Raw genomic sequence first — 25,910 nt, 5'->3', positions numbered from 1 at the left:
TAATTCAAGTTGGAAAACAAATCCTCCAAAAATCAAATTTTACTTTACTAAGTTTACTTCAAAGTTTATATTGTAAAATAAGCCGATATGCAAAAAACCCCCCTGACCTACACTAATTTTACAAACTCAAAATCACAAAAATTTGTTAATAAACAACTCACCAACTTCTCACGTCCACTTCAGATCTTCAGCTGTAGTCTGCACTAACTGTATGTTACAATACTAGCACCAAATTACATAAAACTAGAGCAAAAAAACGTGAAAATATACGAGCTATTACTACTTGTGATGGTCAGTTCTGCCCTGTGGCCAGTCTCAGCAGTCCAGCCAGTAGTGTAGCCTGCCAGGGGCGGCTCTAGGCTCGTGGCGGCCGTGGCAGAGAAAGAATCGGTGGCCCCTTCACCCGCCAATGTCAATATGGTATCTTATGCACGGCGGATGGCCACGTCAGTTGCGGACACTGCATAGCTGCCTTGTGCTCATGACACGCTTCTATATGCACATGTCCGTAACTTGAAAACCAAGTGGCGGCCCATGATATTCTCATTACGGCAGAACGTTATAATACTACATATTGCTTACTGCTCCGACTCGAGCGACATTAGTAAATACAGCGTACTAATTAACAAGAAACACAATGTTTTTCAGCCACATTGACGTCAGCTGTGTCGTTATTTTCTCTTTCTGTTTTATATCCAATATATATTGGCGTGGCGGCCCTGTGCAGGTGCACAGTTTGCACATGCCTAAGGCTGCCCCTGCTGCCAGGCTGCTGCAGCCTAGCAGTTCAGTTGCGATGTCGCGGCTCATTAACATTGGACAAGGCTCGTGGCTATACTAGCAGATGACGTTTTCGGTACCATAATGCCATGGGAAAACGCGCTTTTGTCAGAAGGCAGAAGTAAGAAAAGTCAATAAGTAACACCGAAGATGCAGAATGATTCCATCACAAACGATAGTAATCATTTTGTACAAGTTTAGTGCTAACTAGGATCTGTCATGCGGACTGCACAGATTTCTGTTGCGGGCCGCATGCGGCCCGGGGGCCGCGTGTTTGACATGCCTGATACAGATAGATAGATAGATAGATAGATAGATAGATAGATAGATAGATAGATAGATAGATAGATAGATAGATAGATAGATAGATAGATAGATAGATAGATAGATAGTGTCATAGACGGCTGGGATCCTTGCCCGGCCGGGACGCCTCTTCCTTGGAAGGACCGGAGGAGCAAGTGTGGACAGAGCATTACCTCCCCTGGAATGCTAGATGGCAGCCGCCCTGGGTGGCAGCGGTGCTTCAGATTCCTGCAGAGCTTTATGGGAGATGGAGTTGGATACAGCTCTGTTCGAATCCGGGGGTGTCGCCAGGGGGCACTGCAGCTGCTTCAGAGCCTGTATGGGTGATCCTTTCACCACACCTGGACTTCCGGGTAACATATAAAAGGGGCCAACAGAGAGAGAACTCGGGGAGCCAGAGTCGGGAGGAGGGAGACAAAGCTTGCAGAGGAGGAGTGGAGGAGAAAAGTAAAGAAAAGCAGGAAAGTATTGTGCAGTGTTTTGTGCTTTGGACTGTGTTGTTGTGGGAAATGTCTTTCCCATCTCTCGCAAGCACAAGGGAAGAAAATAAAATAAAATCATGTGTGCTTTTATAAGTGTGCCTCCTGCGTTTGTCTGGGTTGATTAACTGGCACACCTGGAGTGCTGTCGCAATAGATAGATAGGTAGATTATTATTTTTTTCCCTAAAAATAAAAATGTAACTGCTACTGCAATACTTGTTTTTAGAGATATGTTTAGGTCCAAAATGTTTCCAAACAGTACTTTGCAATGCTATGGAATATGACATCCAAGTTTGGTATATAATGATAGCTGGCATATTGTGGGACAAAAAGAAACTTGGTTCTAGGGTTATGAATCATAAAAATGTCTTGGTTTTGTACTGTAAAATCCACTTTTTTGGAGAGAAATCCCTATAGTTCCAGATTTTGTTGTGCTCTATTTAGTTGGTATTGGTATAAACTAAGGTTTTTAATCATATGCAGTAAATACTTTCTTTTAAAACTCTGTAGCATTGCACTCGCTACTCTTCAGCCTCTGGCAGACCCTTTATTGCATAAGCAGAGTAATAGCTGTTTATTTTTGGGTATGTAGTATGCTGAGGATTTAAAGAAAATGGAACATACAGGGTGTGAAAAGAACTTGGATACATGCAGAAAACTAATAAATTAATGACAAGTGCACTGGACACATTCTATACCTGTGCTTCAACTTCCTGTATCTCTGTAGCGACATACACAGGTAGGAATCTCACTCTAGCTTACAGACTGCCTAGTTTTACTTGTTTCATACATTTTCAGATGTGGTTTTACTGAGGTAACACCACTTATCAAATGTCACACAAGAAATGATTACTACTGAAGCATGTTCAGATACGCACTGAGACAGAAGTGGAATTTCTATCTCGATACTGAAGAATATTTGAAAGATACTTAATTTTAAGGAGTGACTTTTGGCTCAAAGCTTTAGTCCTCTGAGGTGCTCTACAGTGCTTATAAAAAATGAGTGTGCACAACTTAGTCCTGTTACTTGACCAGCATCTCTCCGCCAATTCATTGCTTATCTGTTGTTTCTGCTGCTGAGTCTGAAGTCTATTTGGAACACTGCAAAGGTCAGGGCCTTCTAAAGCAAACTGTTTTACATACCTCAGATTTATAGCATTCAAATAAAAAAAAATGATTCACTGCTATTTAATGGGGGTCTTAACCTTCACAAGGCTTGTTTATCAGTTAACCCACTGTGACTGAAGTAAATGTGGTAGGTGTAAAGTTTTGGCAGCAGAAAGTAGAGGTGAAGCAACTGACATGACCCTCAGAAACAGAAATCTACCATCCTCTGGCTGATTAGACCTGAATGTGCCAGAGGAAACCAGCCACAGTAAAAGAGGGTGCAGTTAAAATAGGCTGGAATAAATCACAGGTCAGTAAAAGTGTCTCCTAAGGCAGGAAGCAGGCTAATCCATTCTGAAAGCATTGCGTATTGTTTTGGCTTCTTAAAGGATGAAATAGTGTATTGCTGTAATGTTTTAGTATATCTAAATATTTCAAGACATAACATTATCCTGAGAGGTCTACACATTTAAATGTTCTCTTAAAACTGTGGAAACTAGAATAGCATAATGTAAGAAAGCTTCATTTGTGTATAATGGGGAAGTGTAAAACTCCTTTATATCTAAGGTCTAGTAATATAAAGAAAGAAATATTAAAATATGAAAAAGAGGTGAGGCTAAAATTACTCTTGCTTACCTAGAAATTACTTTTGACCGCGAAAACAGTCAAATATTAATATGAAAAATTACAACTATTCTCAGTTAAAAACAGCTCAAATACTGTGACATTTGGATTCAAACTTTCTTTTTTGGTTTACATGAAAATATTAAACTTTATGCAGATTAACCACAGATGTGATGATGTTTTGGCATCTTGCCAATTAAGGAGGAAGAGTAGTCAATAAAGCCATCCTAAGTACAAATAGATAAAGACCAGTAGGTACAAAAAAAAATGTGCATTTTTTTGCATTATCTGTCTTTGATGCTATTTATTATTTTTTATATTCAGTAACATAATGTCTTCTGAAATATAAAAATATTATTTTAATAGAATAGATATTTCACTAAAATCCTTTGATTTCAGGAGGCTTATCATCTGCCAGATATGACAATAAAGAAACTGTAATACTGATGAAAAGAATGTTGGCATTGTATGCCAACCTTTATTAAACTCTGCAACTGTCATAATCAAAATATACACAATTCTGTACATACAGCCAATGGCATGCCAAACACGCAGTTGATCTGGACCTGGATCTTTTCTATTTTCTTTTTACAATATCTTAAGGTGTTGGGAATTCATTCTAGTTTTAACTCATAGAAATGTGAAAAACTAATCATAGTGTTAATAAATATTTGACACATTAATTCTTTATTTGTTGTCCAGCAAATTAGACAGCTAGTAAGCTATAGGCTTCTCAAGCTTTAAAAATGGTTGGCACATAGTATATGTGGGTCAACATAATTATTTTGCCTTTTTTCACTGACATCAGGAGCACAAATCAGGCCACCAACCTAGTCCTATATGTTTTTCAATTAAAGCAAAATCTCTAAAAGGGCATTGTGTTTTAATTGATTATTTTAATGAAGGGTGAAAGATACATCTTCTTCTTTCGGCTGCTCCTGTTAGGGGTTGCCAGAGCTGATCATCTTCTTCCATATCTTTCTGTCCTCTGTATCTTGCTCTCTTACACCCATCATCTACATGTCCTCTCTCATCACATTAACCTTCTCTTAATCCTTCCTCTTTTCCTCTTCCCTGGCAGTTCTATCCTTAGCATCCTTCTCCCAATATACTCAGCTTCTCTCCTCTGCACATGTCCAAACCAACGCAATGTCGCCTCTCTGACTTTGTCTCCCAACCGTCCCATTTGAGCTGACCCTCTAATGTACTCATTTCTAATCCTGTCCATCCTCATCACACCCAATGCAAATCTTAGCATCTTTAACTCTGCCACCTACAGCTCTGTCTCCTGCTTTCTGGTCAGTGCCACCGTCTCCAACCCATATAACATAGTTGGTCTCACTACCGTCCTGTAGACCTTCCCTTTCACTCTTGCTGATAACTCTCTGTCACAAATTACTCCTGACACTCCACCCATTCCACCCTGCCTGCACTCTCTTTTTCACCTCTCTTCCACAATCTCTGTTACTCTGTACTGTTGATCCCATGTATTTAAACTCTCCCACCTTTGCCAACTCTACTCCTTGCATCCTCATCATTCCACTGACTTCCCTCTCATTTACACACATGTCTTGTTCCTACTGACCTTCATTCCTTTCCTCTCTAGAGCATATCTCCACTCCAGGAGCTCCTCAACCTGCTCCCTCCTATTGCTACAGATCACAATGTGATCAGCAAACATCATAGTCCACGGGGACTCCTTTCTAATCTCGTCTGTCAACCTGTCCACCACCATTGCAAATAAGAAAGGGCTCAGGGCTGATCCCTGATGTAATCCCACCTCCACATTGAATGCATCCATCACGCCTACCCCAGACCTCACCACGGTCACACTTCCCTCGTACATATCCTGTACAACTCTTATATACTTCTCTGCCACTCCCGACTTCCTCATACAATACCACAGCTCCTCTTGAGGCACCCTGTCATATGTTTTCTCCAGGTCCACAAAGACACAATGCAACTCCTTCTGGCCTTCTCTATACTTCTCCATCAACACTCTCAGAGCAAACATCGCATCTGTGGTGCTCTTTCTTGGCATGAGAGCCATACTGCTGCTCACTAATCATCACCTCACTTCTTAACCTAGCTTACTCTACTCTTTCACATAACTTCATGCTGTGGCTCATCAGTTTTATTCCCCTGTAGTTACTACAGTCCTGAACATCCCCCTTATTCTTAAATATTGGCACCAGTACACTTCTTCTCCACTCTTCAGGCATCCTCTCACTTTCCAAGATTCCAATAAAACAATCTAGTTAAAAACTCCACTGCCATTTCTCTTAAACACCTCCATGATGGATGAAAGATAGATAGTATATGTATTTACCCACAGAACAGATATGGAGGAAGCTACTCTGGAGCTAACTGTTCCTTCTGCTGATACTATTTTCTCATATTTTGAGCTCTCATTTTATTTCTGCAATGCTTACCCTGCTAAGACAATTGTGATTCAAATAGATCGCTGTCTCTCACTCTTTGATTTCTTTTGTTAGGTTTATTTATTTTGGTGCTTTTATGTAGATTAGTGGTATTTCTGGTTATTTTTCATGTTATTTTTTTTGTTAATTTCTGTAATTTGTTATTTTCACATAATGTGTTTTTTATCACTGTAATCATTGTGTTATTATTTTCTCTGTTAGTCAGATTCCTTGTTTTATACATGTTGAGACAAGGGGTCAGGGCCTCCTGTGGAGATCACCATCAGCCTATACTGTATAAAGGGTTGAGATGCTGCAGCTTTGTGCTGAGGCATGAGTTACTACTGGTGTTGTTTGGTGCCCATCCTTGGATTCTACTTGAAGTAATTTTTTGATTTTCTGAATAACTGCATTTCTACTACAGTTTTGTACTGATGAGCGACTCAGGAGTAATTATTTCTTTTTGAAAGATTATTTTCAGTGAATCAAATGAATCGATCGAAAATCTATTCAGTGTAGCTCAATGACAGTGTTAAAGCAAATGCCTGTCCTGAGTGATATCATCAGTTTCTTTCATTTTTATTGAGGCTGGTAAATGATGAAAATGCATGCGCAAGTACTGCCTGAATCATGAGTCTGGCCCACTTCATACTTGATACTTTTGAGTTCAAATTTTATCAATATTGGCGAACAAAAACTCTGTCACTGAAGATTCCTCATTTGTCATAGAAGAACAATGCAGTAACAATACACTTACATCAGAATGTATTGTTTTGTTTTACACAATTCATAATTGGAATTGTTTGAAACTAAATATATAAACAATAGTAAAACTATTGTGTGCATGTCACTTTGTACTGTACATTCAACAAATTAGTCACACAAAACTGAACCTAATAAAAATATGATTCTGATTTCTAACAAATATTTGCATTCAAAGTTACTTTAGCACACAATTTTTTTTTGGCTCAGTGACTATACTGCACATGTACCATCATCACACTGAATCATTACCTAGTTGATTCTCATTTATTTGATTTATGAACAAATCTTTACCTGAGAACCAGTTGCACAAACCTCATTAATTTGATCCAAGAACTGAATCATTGCCTACAAACAAATTGCAAGTTTCTCATTCACTTGTGATTCTGCAACACTACAGGTAAATGTCATATGAATTACCATCATGATACATATTTAATTAATTTTAAATATATAGTGAGATTTTTGAGACCCTGACAACCCCCTAATTGTGCTGTCTGCTGTTAACACAGGAAAGGATTGGTTGTTCACCACCAATGTAACTGTATGGTCACAGGCCCACCGCGTAACATGTCTGTCGCCTGATGGTTGATGGAGGGAACATTTAAAACCGGCCCTGCTCTCAGTTTCTGTTTCCTCTCTTGTGCATGAAGGCTATTTGTTCTTTTGATCTGAGAATGGAGCTAATGCAGGACAACGTCATTGTCACTGCATGCATGCTGAGTGTTTTTGAGTGACAGCTCCCGTTTGAATAAATGCTTTGAGAATGTTCTTGTCTTCACAACAATAAAGCTGATTTTTTTTTAGAAATCTGAACTTTCCTCCTTCTCTGCTGTGCAAGTCTGAGACATACACATCACTATATCTGTATAGATCTTTATATATGCACAAGCGTTTCATTCTAAAAATTAAATGAATCAAAACTAATAATACACTTAAATGGGTCATTCAAAAGAATCAATTTTGAGAAAAAAATGAAATCAAAAGATAGCATGGAAAAATCATTTATGCATGGACCATAACTGGGAAGACTACCATTTAATTCACACAGCTTGGAACATGTAAACAGAATTGAAGTCAGAAAACAAAATAGTAATTCATATGCTATACACATAATCAAAGCAAAACATAAAACAGAAATCATGTTCAAAGAACATAACAATTTTTAAACCCAGTAATTTAAAAAATAACTATAAAAAATATATTACATTTTTTGTGTTTGGGAATCTAAGTTAGGATGACCAGGAGCGTGTGGTGCAGGCTTTTAAAGCATTACCCTATTGATGTTATGACATGTGACTTTCAGGAACTGCATACTAGCAAAAGGGTGCAAAAAGTTTCCAAATTGAAAAGAAAAAGAACTGAATTATTCTTAGCAATTTTCAAAATAAAAAATTCCATGGATTCAGAAACCTTATAAATAATCTGCAAATAATTTGTAGAAACCAAGAAATTATAAAAAATAAAAATTCTAAACCAGATTCTGACAGTTTAAGGTTTGACTTTTTGAATTCTGGACATTGTTTTGATTATTTTTGGATTCACTTCTTTGAAACATTATTTTGTTTCTTTGCTTGTTTGAATCATTTTGTTAGACAAACGCCTCTTAAAACCCCAAGGGTTTTCTTGGTTCCCTTCCCCCTTTTTGAATTTGTAAGTTCTGCCTTGTTTTTTTTTTGTGAGTTTAACTTGCAAGCCTGCTTAGGATTTTCAGGGTCAGACCTACTTTATGTTTAGAAGCTTTTTTATCAGTTTTTAAGAGCCTTTTTTGAGTTCCGCAATCTGGATAATCACAGCAAAGAGCCATGTTTCATCCAGATTCTTTCATATTACACTTTTTGCTTATTATTTTAAGGCTGCTTCACTGCCATATAGCATAAAGACAACATAATTAGATAGATAGATAGATAGATAGATAGATAGATAGATAGATAGATAGATAGATAGATAGATAGATAGATAGATAGATAGATAGATAGATAGATAGATAGATAGATAGATAGATAGATAGATAGATAGATAGATAGATACATTATTAATCCCAAGGGGAAATTCACATATATGCACTTACTCTCAGTAAAGCAAGCAAACATATACATATTAAATGTACCTTTAATGGAAAAGTAGGTCCAGAAGCTGTTGCTTTTAAAATGGAATAATTCCGAACTGAACATGTATGTATAATGCATTTGCATCTTTGATTAATTTCTGAAATTATCACATTGTCATTTTTTAAGATGAAAAGATCAAAATCTTTTATCATTTTAATCATTATTATGCTTTGCTGTGGTTGGCTACATTTTTATGTTGATCCTTGCATGGCATGACACCTTTTGTCGTCACATGCTACCTATATAAGATGGCGGCATGCATCCTAGCTTTTGATCTATTTGATTTAAAAATCTTTGGTAACTTAATAAGGGGTAAACAAAATAAAGTAGCTTTAGGCTTCTTTGTTTACAAACTGCATTTGGTCAGTAATTTTGGTTTAGTAATTTTTCCATTTGATTGTTGGTTTTACATTCCTTAGAGTGTTCACTGACTTTTTGACTACCCTCTGGCCATGAATGCAGCCAGCTTATTTTGTACCTTTATCTCCTTGTCATATAACTCCTATACATTGAATGCTGCCCTGCTTGAAAGTGCCTATATGTCCTGTTTATAAAAAATGTCTCCTTCAGGAAACCACAATTATCCAAATTGGAGAGTTTATTGCAATAAAAAGATGTTAGAAACAGTAAGTCTAGCAGAAAATGGACAAAGGATAACATAGCATATAAAAATAAATTTTGTTTTTGTATTACAGCAGCATTCATAAAGTGAGAAGCATAAATCAACTGAAAGGTAAACAAAAGACTGAAACCAGAAATGATAAATGAGGGGAAAATGAGTGGAAAATGTAAAGAATAAATGTTTCCCCATCTGGCTAGATTATGAAAATAAGCCTTAATGCCAAAATAATTTTATTGTAAATAATTCTGGCATAGTCTGATTGCTTTTTTTAAAAAACCCAAATAAAGTAATAAGAAGATCTGAGGACACATACAGTTGAAAAATCAGCAGTACAGAAGAGATTTACAGTTACAAATAGCATTGAACTCTGCTATACTCCTATTTTATAAGCCAGTGTTTATGAGGCATGGCTTCATCTAATTTGTTGCAGCTGCTTTCTTATTGTTTATGCCACTTTTTCGAAACAAAGAAAACACTGAAAGTTAAAGTTAAGCAGTATTGGGCAATACAAGAGCCACAGCAAAATTCCAGTACAAAAAATCATGGCAAATGATAAAACCTGCTTCATAATAATATTATTGCTTATGAACCTCATAACCCTAATTGTGAATGATTTTTGCCTGACAACAAGCTTTTATTGCACTGTTTGTTCTTTGCATTTGTGATAGTGTCCCCATGTTCTCTAGTCACTCATCTGACAAATTTAAATTCACTTTTAAGCAATGCCTAACATTGTATTTCTTGATCATCAAGTCCATTGTATTGTTGTGATTTATCTATTTACACCACACAACTATTTACACAATTTATATTGTTCAATGTATACAATGAAATTGACAGATTAATTTTATTTAATGTGGAAAGCTGCTTACCTGTCTCTGATCCAGGCGTTCTATAGTAGCATTGACACCATAGGCATTGCAGGATTCTACTATGTAATCTGAACTGATCCCAAGAACTGAACATGACTCCCCATATGAACCATCTGCTACCACAATGATCCTTGGACATTCAGAAGATGTTATCCGCCTGAAGTATTCTTCTGTAAACTGCCAAGAAAAACAAAAAAAAAAAAATCACCAATATGTATCAATAAAATTAAGATATAATTATAAATAAATAAAAATGCCAATCACGTAGAGACAGGTGAGCCAATTTTCTCAAAATTTTGTATTTGAATTGCAATTGATCCAGTTTAAAATATAGTCTGTCAGTGAGATGGGTGGTAATGGATCAAGACCTAAATCTGATCAAGACCTAAGAGAAGGATGTTTTGACTCATCATGGGTTGTGTTTTGCCTTTTTGAATTTTCTAAAGACAATTTTTCCCTGTTTATTTAAATCTGGACCCTTTCCTGAGAAATATATGGATTCTAAAGAGGTATATGGTGTTGACAAATCCTAAAGGTGCAATTTCCTTTTTTTTCAATCCCACATAAAACGTTTTCAAACTCCAAACCATCCTTTTTAGTGAACTTTGCATTTGTAAAATTGCAGCAATGTCTGTGACCCCAATCTCTCCATCCCCTCCCCATACAGATTATTCAACAAGCCATTTAGTTTATTAAGATGGGATTAAACATCTGTTCTTGAAATCACAGCAAATCAAGAAATACAAAGAAGTAACATTCATGGTTCCAGTCCAGAAAGGAGTTATCCTCATTATAAAATCCAATCACACACAAAAAGAACAAATTCTCATTTGATGAGAGCAGAGAGATTGGTAGTTATCAGAAAGGTGGTGTAGATAAGGGATGGGTCTCTTGCATTTCAGACAGCACTGACAAAAGGGTCAACAGTTGAAACAAATACATTTTGCAGATATACCCAGGCAAGACTGGACAGTTCGGCTAGTATTGTATATAACTGCATATTCATGTTGCTATTTTTTGTATGCTGTTTAACTTTTTGTATCTTTTGTTGGTTTCTCATTACTGTTGTTATTATGATGAGACATTCAATTAAGAATTTCATTGTTTAATGTACACATGACAATAAACCTGAACTTGACATTTATAAGCATGTTGTTACTGTAATGTATTTAAAAATAAATCCAAAAATTATATTTATGCCACTTTAAAATATAAAAGAAGGTGCAACAAATACTACATTCTGTGCTAGGTGTCACTATGAGAGCACCTCCCTTGCCCAAAATGGTCGCAAAATGTTGATTCTTAGGCTTTTTGCTGGAGACATTGTGTTGTTTAGCACCAGAAATGAGGAAGAGGAGAGGAAGTTAGAAGAATGAAGAAGGACTTTGGAAGATAAAAGGGTAGAAGATAAATAGGAAGAAGATAGAATATATGGGGTTTAACGATGAACAGGATTCAGAAGTTAGACTTAGGGAGAGCTATTGAAAAGAGTGGATAAATTTAAATATCTAGAGTTAGTGGTAGCCCAAGATGGAAAGATGGATACAGAGATAACCCATACAGTGCAGTATGGATGTAACAGCTGGAAGAAGGTATCAGGAGTATCGTGTCATAGATGAATTAAGGTGATGGTTAAAAGTAAGGTGTTTGGGACGATGGTAAGACCAGTAATGATGTACAGAGCTGAGACATGGGCAGTAAAAGGAGTGTAGGAGAAGAAGTTAGATGCAAACATGTGATGGGGAAAGACAGTGAATATATGGACAAAAGAGTCATAGGAATGGAAGTACAGTAGAAGAAAAAGCGAGGGAGGCCAAAGCAGAGATGGAAGGATAAAGTAACAACAGATTTGAAAGAAAAGGGCTTGACTCGCAAGGAGGTGCAGGACAGAGCTGTTTGAAAAAGACTGAACAAGCATATTGACCCAACACAGAAGAGGGAAAGGAGGGTAAGGAAGAAGGAAGGCCAGGAGTAATTGCTGCCTTTAGTTTTCTCTCTCTGGCCAGCGGACTAATTATCTAATGTTCTGAGGGAGCTGTGTAGTTAAACCCAGTCTATCTCTTTCATACGATCATGTTGGTTCCCCTGTCCAATGCCCTGCTCAGACCTGCAATGCATATTGGGCATACTTACCACAGGTGGCCCCTTTACTTTTACACTGACATATGCATGACCAGGGGCCTCATGCATAACGCCATGCGTAGAATTCGCACTACAACATGACGTAAGCACAAACGCGGAAATGTGCTTATGCACAAAAAAATCCAGATGCATAAATTTGTGCGAACACCAACTTCCACGTTCTTCTGCTCCATAAATCCCGATCAGCATGAAAAGTAACACACGTGCACACGCCTTCTGTCCCGCCCCAACTCCTCCCAGAATTACGCCTCTTTGAATATGCAAATCAATATAAATAGCCCTTAAGCTCAGCCTTCTGTGAAAAGGCAATGGCAAAAGCAAGAGGGAAAATAGAAAAATGAAGGCAAGGAAAAACTTACTATTTGTTGGTTTAAACAGTGGTATAAACAACAAAAGGAAGTTGATCGAGTGACATAGTGTGTCGGAGAAACTCGAAAACTCATGTTCACAAAGTCGCACAATGCCCAAAATCAAAAAGAAGTTGTCACATATCAAAATCGGCGTGAAAAGGCGAGTCGTAGCCCACCGTCTGAGTGTCATGTGAAAGCTTGCGATGTGGATCTAAAAAAGAAAGGGTAACCACAGAGGAACAGTAGCACTGCTTTGACGCTGGGTGCCACCAGTCTGCAAAACCGAGCGGAGAACTTGCGTACGACAGGGTATGAGCTACCGTGGAAATGTGTGTGGCTTTACGCCAAGTTTAGGTTTTATACATCACGATTTGAACGTGGAAACATTCTTATGCAACATTTTTGTGCGTACGCACCATTTATACATGAGGCCCCAGTGCTGTGGGATCAGTTTTTGACTATACAAAATACTTACATGATCCACATAGGCCTACATGTCCTAAAGTATGCAGATGAGAAATTAATTTTGTGTTTTGCCAGTTTGCAGACTTGGATTTTGCTTTCAGTGTGTACCACACACATACATAGGACCAGCTGCAAGTAAACAGAAAAGTCTCCAACTACCTCTGCCCCTTAACAAGCCAGTGCACACACAAAGTAAATGGAAAATGTAGATGTTGTAAGGTTTCTAAACTCACTTGGGAGTCACCCCAACAGAACGACATGCCAAAGAGAGTCCTGAAGTTCGATCACTGCATCTATGGAAGACAGTTTATCCTAATGCGGAAGCAGCTCACAGCTAAAGCAGATCCATGTCGATCATGGTCGCATTATAAGTGCTTGCCATTAATGAGTGATGCAAGGAACATTATAAATGTGGGAAACAGGATTACTTGGTCACTACTCTGGCCATAACCCTGCCTGATTGATGCGTCTGTGTTTAGGAGAATGGTAGATCCCACTACAATAAATAACTGTGCTGTTCCTGTTTCAAGCTGAATTAAGTTGGTTTTGCTAAAGTACTGAGACTCAGCCTCGTGTTTCGGGGTGCAAAACAGGGACTCACATGTCACAATGTAGTAGTAATAATAATAATAATAATAATAATAATAATAATAATAATGCATTTTATTTATAGGGGCACTTTACATTAGCAGTAAATCTCAGTATATTTGGAACCTGATACTTAATTAGGATACTAGTTATGTAAGAAACAAAGATATAGGCTTACCTTACAATCTGAATCATCATTTTCAAGAAAAAAGCAGTAGTTAGACCTGGAATGAACTAACTACAGTCTAAGACATCAGCTACCAAACCTTTTTTTGCTTTGGACCGGACAATTCCTGTGTTATACTTAGTCACATATTCTGAAGTTTACTGTTTAGGCAAAGTCATCACCTTTGTATCATTGACTATAGGAATCTACTGTATACTGCAGTCATTGGCCTTTTCTAAAGAACTGTCACTAACATTCAAAATGATTTCTTCTTCATGTTCTGACAGAACATGTTCCGCCAGTCCTGCTGTCTCAAACTCTGTGTCAAGAATGTAAAAGGCGGGCTGCTTTCGGCTAAATGGTGGACGAGTGATATCAGGAATAACAGTAATGAGGTTAAAGAGGAAATGATCAGACAGTGTAGAGGCAGGAATATTTCTGTGAAAAACAGAAAACTACATTTTCATAGAAGTTAATAAATTTCAAGTTCCCAATAGTCTGTGGGGTCTTGGGCATTAGCCCAGGTTAGCTCATGCAGAGCTCCAGCCATGCGCTAATGCTCAATTATTACCCCAACAAAAAGGGGTGCTGCAGCGTCTTTAGCACCCCCTTGTGCATTGACCTCTCCTCCTGCCAGTCTCTCTCTCTCTGTTTTTCACTCTCTCACTTTTCTAGTGGCTTTCTGATAGATCTGTTGCTGCCCTTTGCCTTCCGAATTGTGCCCTTTTACCAGCCAGCTCTGCTAGCCTAACATTATTTTATTTTAGAAAAACAACTTTTTTTCAGCACATACCGTGAACAAATGGTAAACTTTTCAATATGGTACTTTACAGCCAAATATGTCAGTCCGCCTTTTACCTTGCTGTTTGAAAGTCAGCACAAAAGACCCTTGACTGCTGTTTCCCAATGTAATGTTCTATATCAAGAATCAGCCACTTGGATCTGGTACAGATTAGAAGGCCAGCAATCCTTGAAAAAGAATTTAACAGACCTTCAACCTTCACCTTTTCATTTTGGAATTACAGAGTTGTTTTGTTGCACTTCCATGAAGACCTGCATGTTCTTAAACTGAGGAGAAAAATGGAACATGGTGGCAAGATATGTCAATTATTGGTCTAAGATGTAACCTGGAATGTGGCATGTATTGCATATTCATAAGAGCACTAATAATTTGTCAGATTCTGTAATGCATAGTTAGCCTGTTAAAGTCAAATTTAAGTTAGGATTTTTTTCTTTATTAAACTATTTACCAAAGATGCCTTATTTTCACAAATAAACGCTTTTGTGATGCTTTCCATATTTTTTCTCCACATTATTCCCATTTTTCCCCTCAGGCAAATTTCTGCACTTGGGACAGTTCTGAACTTCATCTAGATAATATACTCAATATCCAGACTAAATGGGACAAAACTTCATTATAGTGTGAATCTCTGCTTTATACAAGTAAATGAATGAATCATTGTCATAAATCCAAATGATTTTTAAGTAATGTTTCCTTTTTTAATTGGTTACTTTATGAATTATGCCATGCCAGACATGAATGATATTAAACAAGCATACTGTTTGCAAGACACAGTAATATTTATTTATTAAATCTTCTTCATGGAAAATATTTGGAAAATCTGTGTAGATAAAGGTATGACTTGGAAACTCTACACAGGCAGTGACAGAGCCATGATTCTTACTCAGACTCCTGTAGCTTTTCAATACTACTGCTAATCATTGAGCCTCCATAACACACTTTGTGAAATGCACATTACTGTGTAAATAATTGTACTGCAAAACTGAAGGTAACCTTAATCCGTAGTTTCTCCAGCCCCTATTGGGACATCAGGCAGCAAGAGCTGAACATGGGGCTCTGTCAGTGGCCAGCTGGGTTGCTTCTTCCCAAGTTACGCCACTAGCTTAGAGGTCTTGTTGTAATGTTGTACTCCAAGTCTTCCTGGGAATTGTGGTATACAATGATGAAATGCTTCTTTGATTTTTATTACTCAAGAACATGTTGAGAATGCAGGTACCCATTAGTAGTTTTAGTAGTTTATACATAGATTCATCAAGGAATACAACTAAATTTGTTAATTTGATGCATCTTATAGAAGATTATGTATCCCAATATGGAATATACCAGTTGTTTTGTTTTAACAATTGAGATAAGGTGCTGTTTAAATGAATGTGAACATAACTTAAATCAATTGGTCTTTATTTAAGATTATACCTATCTGCGATATTTTATACATAAAAATAAAGACAATAAAATGGGATAAATTTGTCTCAGTTAAACAAATAGCACTTATTATTTTTGCATATATTAAAACTTGCCGAGTAAGTGTACTCAAGCTAACTGCACTTTAAAGACTGCTGGTTCAGTTCTTGGCTCCATCGCAGTGTGTGGACATGAGCAAGTCCTTTACCCAGTCCATGTTCAAGTTGTGAAAAATAGTGTGTAAATAACCATAAGGAACAATAATCTTGTAAATTACTTTTGATAAATGTATCAGACAAATCACAAACAAATATTATTTGGTCCATATTATGAAAGGTTACATATTCCCAATGAGGAATAAAAAAGTTTTTCAGTTCTTTCAATTAACATACTGTAAGGTGCTCTTTAAATACATTTGCACATGAATATAATTGTACATTGGCACATGAATGGCAACTGAATGGCTTATATCAACTGGCCTTTATTTAAAATTATTCCCATCTGCATTATTCTATACACAAAAGCATAAAGACAATGAAATCTGATAAACTGGTCATATTTTGCAAATGCTAAAAATTACAAAGTAAATGTACCCTAGTGTAGTGGACTAGCTAACTGCACTTAACAGACTGCTGGTTCCATCTCAGTACCTGTACCTATCTCATGTTCCACATGTAAAAGGTAGTGTGTAAATAAGTGTAATGAACAATAATATTACAAACTGCCTTGGGTAAACATGCCAGACAAATGGCCAATATACAATAATAAAAGCAGTTGTACTGATTGTCACTAGTAACAGTGAAATATAATTATCTTGCTAACTTAACAATGATCATTTTATTAAACATTTAGTAGCCAAGATAATGTTCCAAGTACGGGACCTTCATTTCTGACAGGAAAGCTAAGATCTCTTGCTCTTTGATACCTTATCTTCGTATTCAAAACAGTATTGAGCAGGACAGGTTTATTGTCCACAATAATTTATATCCTTCATTGTAAAACTGTCTACTATATGATATTTTATTGATATATTACAAGCATCAAAAATTAAGTTGTTACACAATTAGCTTTCTCACTTTTTGCATTTTCTTTCATGTATGTCGAGAAAACATTTTCATCATGGAATTATGCCAATTACTTATTTAATTTTTTTTGTCTTCTTTAATAATACATACATCTTATTTTTGTTTCATTTTTCATGCCGTTAGCAAAACTGGGGCAAGAAAAAGACTGAAAGTAAAATGCAAAATGTATTTCTGGACATTTACATGTTGTGCCCCACTGATCCTGAATAGGCAGAAAATTCTTCAATGAATGAATGCACAATGAGTTTTCAACTAGGGGGCTTCGCACCCTGCTCGCTTCGCTCGCCAACCCCTGGTGTTGGGTAACCCGAAATACATTGATGTATGTATGAGATATATTGGAGTGTAAAGGTGTAGATGATGAACAAAGGAAGTAAAGAACCCATAGCATGGCACAATAGAAAGATTTATTGGAATATTTCTTTATACACAACATTTGTAGTAAAGATGGTGTGTTGTACTTGAATGAGTTTTCCTTGGTATGGAGTATCTACAACTTTAACTTTAATGTTAGATGAACGCCGAACTCTTGAGAAGGCTACATAAAGTTGTCCATGTCCAAGTACAGGCTCAGAGAGGTATATGCCAACTCTGTCCATGGTTTGTCCTTGGGATTTGTTGATTGTCATGGCAAATGCAGGTTTAATGGGAAATTGGCATCGTTTAAGTGTAAAATGTAATTCCAGGTCAGAACTTGTAAGGCCAACTCTAGGAATCAAAACAATATTGATAGAATTTGATCCTGTATGTACTTTTGTAGACTTAGCTAATGGGTGACTGTTTATGACTTCAGCGACGTTTCTCATTATCATCTCTGTGTATTGCCTGTTTTCAGGAAGGGTCATTCGTTGATAGATTGCGACATCTGGATCTAACACGTATATTTGTGCATAGTTGCGTTCGTGATATGGTTCAGGGTGCACTGTTCCAATCCAATGTAATACTTGTCCACATACGCGAAAGCAGTATGGGCAATTGCCAGCTGGTGGCCTGATATTTACCCCGGTAGATGCAAAAGCAAATGAACTATTGTAGGATCCAATGCAGTCCATAAAGTTTTTACTTTCGGGTACATTGTTAGTTAGAAGCTTCCGTAGATATTCAGGAAAGTCATCTAAAGGAGGCAGTCTAACCTGGCCCTTTTGACAACAACGTGTAAACTCATTAGTTGTAGTGCCAGTTGTTTCTTCAGGGAAGTTAAGTGAATGACAATGACAGCAAATGATATTCATTAATCCTAATGAATGTTCACTAATAGTGGACTCATTACAGAATGCGTTGTCAGCTAATTGGCGGAATTGTTTAGCGGCTGTTTGTCGTTCCTTCCTTTGCCGTTTATGTATTGCCTCTGCTGTTTGAGAGTCGCGTTGTAGGCACCTGCGTTCATTAATTGTATTCAGGCGGGCTCGTTTCTGTATGTCTGTCAGTTGAGATGTTTCGTTTTGGAGCCGTGACTCCTTTGGTTGCGTTGTTTGAGAAGCGTGTTGTAGGCGCCTGCGTTCAATGTTTTTATCCAGGCAGGCTCGTCTTTGTAGCCCCATTAGTCAAGCTCTTTCTTTTTGGAGCCGTGCCTGCTTTGCTTGCGGCATTTCAGACGCGCGTTGTAGGCGCCTGCGTTCATTGATTTTATCCAGGCGGGCTCGTTTGTGTATCTCCGTCAGTTGTGGTGTTTCGTTTTGAACCCGTGCCTGCTTTGCTTCCGCAATTTCAGATGCGCATTGTAGGCGTCTATGTTCATTGTATTTGTCCATGCGGGCTCGTTTTTGTAGCTCCGTTAGTCGAGCTGTTTGGTTTTGGAGCCGAGACAGTTTTGCTTCCGCGGTTTCACACGCGCGTTGTAGGCGCCCACGTTTAATGATTTTATCCATGCGGGCTAGTTTTTGTAGCTCAGTTAGTTGAGCTGGATCATTTTGGAGCCGTGACCGTGACTCCATTAGTTATCCATTGTCTACCGTTAGTAATATGGATAATTGCACTTACTGTTAATACGGAGGGTTTTCTGTGGTTGTACCGTTAATAATGCATCACTGTAATGTGATTCACATATGCTATATGGTTTGGACGTGTGAGGATGCCGAACGTTTAATACGGAGAGTTCGTTTATTCTTATTACCCGGACCATGCTGTGTAGTGTGGACGTTTAGTTCAGAAGCACATTGTAGGCGCCTGCGCCTTTCGTACTTTCTCACGCCTTTCGTACTATCTTTGTGTCTTCCGTTTGACTCTGGGGTGCAGTGCAGAATCCTCTTTTCTGTGTGGCGTTAGTTGAGCTATTTCGTTTTTGAACTGTGACTCCTTCGTTAGTTGAGCTCTTTCGTTTTTGAGCCGTGACTCCTTTGTTCGCGGTGGATCAGACTTCGCTTGCAGTTTATGAGACGCGCGCTGTAGGCGCCTGCGCACTATGTCTCCTGCGTCCATCGCCGTGTACCTGGGTTTGTGCCTTCCGGTTTACCATTCTCGGTTAGTAATATGGATGGTATTAATAATTATTGGCATTTATTCAAGCACCTAAAAATAAAATCTGCTGTGCAGCATGTAATCTACACTGGTGATTATTATTGTAATTATATTGTTTATGCTGGGCGGCATGGTGGCGCAGTGAGTAGCGCTGCTGCCTCTCAGTTAGGAGACAGGTTCGCTTCCCAGGTCCTCCCTGCGTGGAGTTTGCATGTTCTCCCCGTGTCTGCGTGGGTTTCCTCCGGGTGCTCCGGTTTCCTTCCCCAGTCCAAATACATGCAGGTTAGGTGCATTGGTGATCCTAAATTGTCCCTACTGTGTTCTTGGTGTGTGTGTGTGCCCTGTGGTGGGCTGGCGCCCTGCCCAGGGATTTGTTCATGCCCTGTGCTGGCTGGGATTGGCTCCAGCAGACCCCCGTGACCCTGTAGTTAGGATATAGCAGGTTGGATAATGGATGGATCTTTTAATAGTAATGACTGACTGACTGGATGCAGTTATATTTTTTATTTTTTAATTGCATATGTAATGTTTCTTTTCAGTTCATTTTTTAATAACAATTTGATTACAATAAAAAATAGGTACATTATGTTTCAATTTAACATTAAAGTACATAAATTTATCATAAACTTTTATATGTGATCTTGGAATCTTTCTTTAGACATTTCTACATTATAAATGAGAAAAGGAATAAAGGATATAAAGCAGCAGAGAACAAAAATGGAGCTAAAATTGTTTTGCCATGCAATATACAATGTTCTATACACTACACACATTATAAAACATTACACAGTACTATACAACAGACCATTAGTAACCTTTACAGAAGCATGACTCTTAACTGTCATTGAGGTAAGAAACAGCAGTCATTCATTCAGCAGAGTATGAAGATCTGACACTTGTAGACCTGTTAGTATCATTTTAATATGTACCAACAAAGAGTTTTAGCAGTCTGGAAGTGGGCCAGTGCTTGGTCCTGTCTGGCTGAAAGGCCAGCAGGATTAAATATGGTAATTCATGTTGAAATCAATGAATGAGCTAGCATTCTGCAAATACTTAATAATCTTTCAAAGGAAATTGCTGTCACAGCAGCCGTATCACATGTACTTCAGAACAGGTCATCAACCTGAAGCTAAGCATGTTCAGGCCCAGCTAGTACTTTTGGACAGGAGACCAACCAGGACTAGCTTGGGTTGCTACTGGAAGAGGTGTTGGTGAAGCCCAGCTTGGGCTGTGTTTACCCTGTGGTCTTAATGTGGATCCCAATGCCTCAGCACAGTGACAGGGACAAAGTGCAGTAAAAATGGCGCTTTCTTTCATATGAGACATAAAACCGAGGTCCTGAATCTCTGTGGTCATAAAAGATCCATGAGTATCTTTCGTTAAGAGTACGGTGCATCCCAATGTCCTGGCTAAATTGTCCATCACAACCTGGTCAATCTGGTCACCTAGTCTTCCCCTGCCTATAATTGGCTAATTATTTCTCACTTTCACCACCTAACAGCTAATGTGTGGCAAGTGTACTGGTGCAAAATGGCTACCATTGCATCATCCAGGTGGATGCTGCACATTAGTGGTGGTTGATGTGGCTCCCCACTTATTATGTAAAAAAGCACTTTGAGCAGTGAGAAAAGTGCTGTATGAATTTAAAGAATTATTATTATTATTATTATTATTATTATTATTATTATTATTATTATTATTATTATCCTTTCCATATATTTTAGTCATTCCAATAGGCAGGTCTTGACTTAGAAAATTAGTGTGGGAATCACCGGGTGCAGAACAATAAACCATAAAAAATGCAATTTATATACAGTATGCAGTTAGTATACCAAAATAAATACAACTCCATATTAAAAGTAAGCATTAGGTTTAGGCATTGTTATAAATATGAAATATAAGCTAAGTGAGTATCATTTAAAAAATGGAATAAATAAGAGTTGAGTTTTTTATCAGGAAAATAAAAAAGGGAAATGTGTAACAAAAAGTTCTGTTGAATATTTAGAAACAGTACGGATAACGTGCTAACATGCAAAACTGGACAGCATTATATGCATAGCAGAGCTATTGAGACTTATAGTTAGTATTGATTCAGCCCATGAAAAGTGAGAAAGGGCTATAAAAAACTGTAAATACAACGTGCATGAAGAAAGAATGGGGCATCAGCTCACTGGAATGGAGGAAAGGCAGACAGCGAGGAAGAAAGGGTGTTTTAATTTTATTACAAATGAATTCATCTACAAAACTGTTGACTACATTAAATTATTTAATCCCTCTAGGGGCTAGGCAGTCTTGGTTTTGCCTGCATAATACTAATATAGAAAAAATAATAAATTGAAAAATCTGTAATCCTTCTACAGTGTTTGGGTGCCATATGCCAGATCCTTAGACAATACAGTGACCTCTTGACCCTATTATACTTTATCCCTACTGTCTATTATAATTAGTTCTTAATAACAGACTCAGTACCTCACACATGCATGACACATCTACTAAGCTTAAAAATTAATTAATATGTCCAAAGGATCACCACATGAAATGGCAAGAAGCCTGGAGTAATCCCATCCTTTCATAAGAGGCTTATAGTTAAAAAAAGCCATTAGTTTTATTTTTAAACATGAATGCCTCAAAGAGAAATCATTATCTATGGCAGTATAACAGCATCTTGCTCAAGATTATAAAATATTTAATTATATATACTGCATAAAGCAAACAACCCCTAGTATATTAGCCGATTACATTCAAGAATACTTCCAAAATCCATATTAAAATGGTTCATACATTTTAAAACACCATTTCAAATAAACTTTAAGTAGCATCTTTAATTGCCATGTATGAAGACTTGTGAATGTGTGAGTCGGCCCTTTGATAGAGTGGCATGCTGCCCTTGGAGGGTTCCTGCTTTGCACCCAATGCTGTCAGGTTATGCTCCCACCACTGGTGAACAATGTTATGTTTATGTGTTATCTTTAATTTGCTCGAGTAAAGTCCGAGCGTTTGTGTGTGCATGTGAGAGCCGTGTTATAGACTGGCGCTCTGACCAGGGCTGCCTTACTTAAGCCCTCATTACCGAAATTGACATTAAGAGGGGTTGAGTATGTTATGTCATGCTATGTTATGTTATATGCAAACCAACTAGCAATTTACAACATTATCACATAATGAGTTAACACTTCAAAAGCCAATATATAAATGATTTTATATTGCAAAACACCACTACAATTTAATTGTATATAGCACCTTATTTGCCTTATGTGGAGTTTATCCTGTGATGGGCTGGCACCTTGTCCTGCTGCTTTTGGGATAAACTCTTCCAAGATCTTTAATTGGATGCATAGACAAAAAAATGGATGAATGAATGAATGAATGACCCATTAATTGCCCATTGCTAATGTGGTTGCATGAATAAGAATTCCCTGTGATAAACTGATGCCAGTCCAGGAATGGTTTCTACCTTGCATCTAATACTGGCATGGCAAGCTCAGCCCCGTGTAACCCCAAGTTGGCTTTAGTATGTTTTAGAATGTATGTAAGTACAGTATGTATCTATTTATAATTATTGAATGTCCATTTACAAGTGCATTCTCAGATGCATTGTTCAGAAACTTACAACACAAGAAATTTTATAGGAATATGGCACCTTCCATCCATCCATCCATTTTCCAACCCGCTGAATCCGAACACAGGGTCACGGGGGTCCGCTGGAGCCAATCCCAGCCAACACAGGGCACAAGGCAGGAAACAATCCCGGGCAGGGTGCCAACCCACCGCAGAATATGGCACCTTATCCATTCCAAGTCACTTTATAAGTACTGAACTAAAGTACTATAGTACAATTATAGTTTAACAGTTCCCATTTTTTCATGCAGTACCAAAAATTGAGTGACCTGCTGAAGGTCACATTGAGATTCTGGAAACCTTGTGATTTAAAGCTACGAATTTTGTGATCTACTGTGGAAGGTGGTATATAAAATAATGATTAATAGTTTCTACGTATTTTGGCTATACAGAATTACAGTAGATTGCAGATATAAGATATTTTGGCACCACCTTAGTTTAGATACTGTAAAAATGCATCTATTGCCCATTCACTACTATGTAACTTTATTGGGACTTCGTAACACTTACATAGCATCAGTAAAGTGTTATCTCTGCAGTGTGATCTACTAACAAAACTTCACTTTGGAGTAATCTGAGGCAGCTTACTTAAGGCACGTCACTCTTTATATTACATGTTAATTATAAGACCTGTGAATCCTTCATATTATAAAGTAATTTTACCATCATGTCAATATTCCACACCACACAGAAATTAATAACCTATATACTGATGTTTTATAAGTGTTATGATGGCCAAAAATACCTTTGTTAAGGTCTTGTTACATAAGAGTAAATGGGTAATTGATGCATTTTTGCAGTACCTAAACTAAAATGTTACCAATATTTTTCAGTAACATGCATGCTGCATAGCATATTATGGTGAAGCCATCACAATTTTATGAGCTATACTATCTCTGCTCTAATTTATTACATTGTTTGTCAAAGCTACTGCTGTTTAGTGCTATCTAAATAAAAGGTGTACCAGAGTAGACACATGATAGATTTATTTTAACATCTTTGTGTATAACTCTGTGCATGTGGTACATACTGTATAGGATTATCTTCTAAAAAAGAAATAAATTTTAACAAGCCATTAGAGAAAAGATAACGATATCATTAAAAACTGATAAAATATTGGTCTATAATGTATACTTTAAATATCCTACCATTCACTTACCGAACTTGCTTGATCTAATTTAGGGTCATTGGGAGTCAAGGCCTACCCCAGAGTGATTGATCATAATGTAGGAAGAAACTTCTGTCAAAGTGCAGGTGTTTCATAGTCAACACTCAAATGTGGGCTGATTTAAAGTAGTTAATAAACCTATCATGCACGTCATTGAGATGTGGCAGGAATACCAATGAAAGAATCTCAAGAAGACACAGAAACAGAGTGTCATTCTGAAGAAAGAAAGTCAGCAGCATTAAATACTGTGCGACAAGGTGGCTTTCATTCTCAAGTTACGCATCGCCTTCTGGGCTTGTCAAGGGTATGTACTCCCACTCCAAGAAAGGAGGGTGGCACTATCGCTATCAGTATCCACAGCGGCGATAAGACCCCAATGTGGACAAATGACTCTGCCCCTTCCAGTTGGTGCCCTATAAAAAATGGCCTTTGGACCAGAGCCAACCATAAGATGGCTCTGCCAAGCCAGACCTGTACTGTTGAGCTGTTAAAACATACTAGATAGATAGATAGATAGATAGATAGATAGATAGATAGATAGATAGATAGATAGATAGATAGATAGATAGATAGATAGATAGATAGATAGATAGATAGATAGATAGATAGATAGATAGATAGATACTTTATTAATCCCAAGGGGAAATTCACATACTCCAGCAGCACCTTAATGATACAAAAACAATATTAAATTAAAGATTGATAATAATGCAGGTAAAAACAGACAATAACTTTATATAATGTTAACGTTTACCAAAACCCCGGGTGGAATTGAAGAGTCGCATAGTTTGGGGGAGGATCGATCTCCTCCAACAACTATCACCCTTTTATTTTATGTTTTTTGCACCACCATGTTTCTGTTTACTTTTGTGCTGAGGGTAACAAGTTAAACAGGGTGACCCAGCTGTTTTTGGACTTTTACTCAACCACAATACATATTCATATATACTGTATGAGTAAGTGATATTGGGATTGTTATACATAAGCTGATGAAATTTCTATTGGTGTGTTTTGTGCAGCCAGGTCTCCACTCTGTGCGCAAATTGAGACATTTATGCCACTGGAAGATTCAGAAAAGAGGAACAGAACTTTTGAGCTTGGATTTAATGATATTGTGGGTTTTATTTTTAAATTGTTATGTTTCAGGATGGTGGCGCAGTGGGTAGTGCTGCTGCCTCGCAGTTGGGAGACCTGGGGACCCGGGTTCGTTTCCTGGGTCCTCCCTGCGTGGAGTTTGCATGTTCTCCCCGTGTCTGCGTGGGTTTCCTCCGGGCACTCCAGTTTCCTCCCACAGTCCAAAGACATGCTGGTTAGGTGGATTGGTGATTCTAAATTGGCCTTGGTGTGTGGGTGTGTGTGTCCTGCGGTGGGTTGGCACCCTGCCTGGGATTGGTTCCTGCCTTGTGCCCTGTGTTGGCTGGGATTGGCTCCAGCAGACCCCCGTGACCCTGTGTTCGGATTCAGCGGGTTGGAAAATGGATGGATGGATGGATGTTTCAGGATGCTCTAAGTTTATTATTAGCTTGTGCACCATTTTAAAAATTTCATTGAATTAAACAGACTTTAATATAAGAAATAGCGTTAAT

The 25,910-nt window shown here is 37.8% G+C and overlaps 1 protein-coding gene across 1 annotated transcript in view; it reads right to left on the bottom strand.

The window, feature by feature from the left end:
• The window catches only part of si:dkey-234i14.6 (uncharacterized), a 136,252-nt gene that overhangs the window by 91,836 nt on the left and 18,506 nt on the right, over positions 1-25,910 (bottom strand). The window contains exon 2 of the mRNA XM_051932017.1: positions 10,083-10,259. Within this exon, the coding sequence (XP_051787977.1) occupies positions 10,083-10,259 (177 nt within the window). The remainder of the gene's footprint in view (positions 1-10,082; positions 10,260-25,910) is intronic.

This window comes from Erpetoichthys calabaricus, chromosome 9 (genome assembly GCF_900747795.2).
Source record: "Erpetoichthys calabaricus chromosome 9, fErpCal1.3, whole genome shotgun sequence".
Classification (NCBI taxonomy): Eukaryota; Metazoa; Chordata; class Cladistia; order Polypteriformes; family Polypteridae; genus Erpetoichthys; species Erpetoichthys calabaricus.
This window is presented reverse-complemented; position numbering and strand designations above follow the sequence as displayed.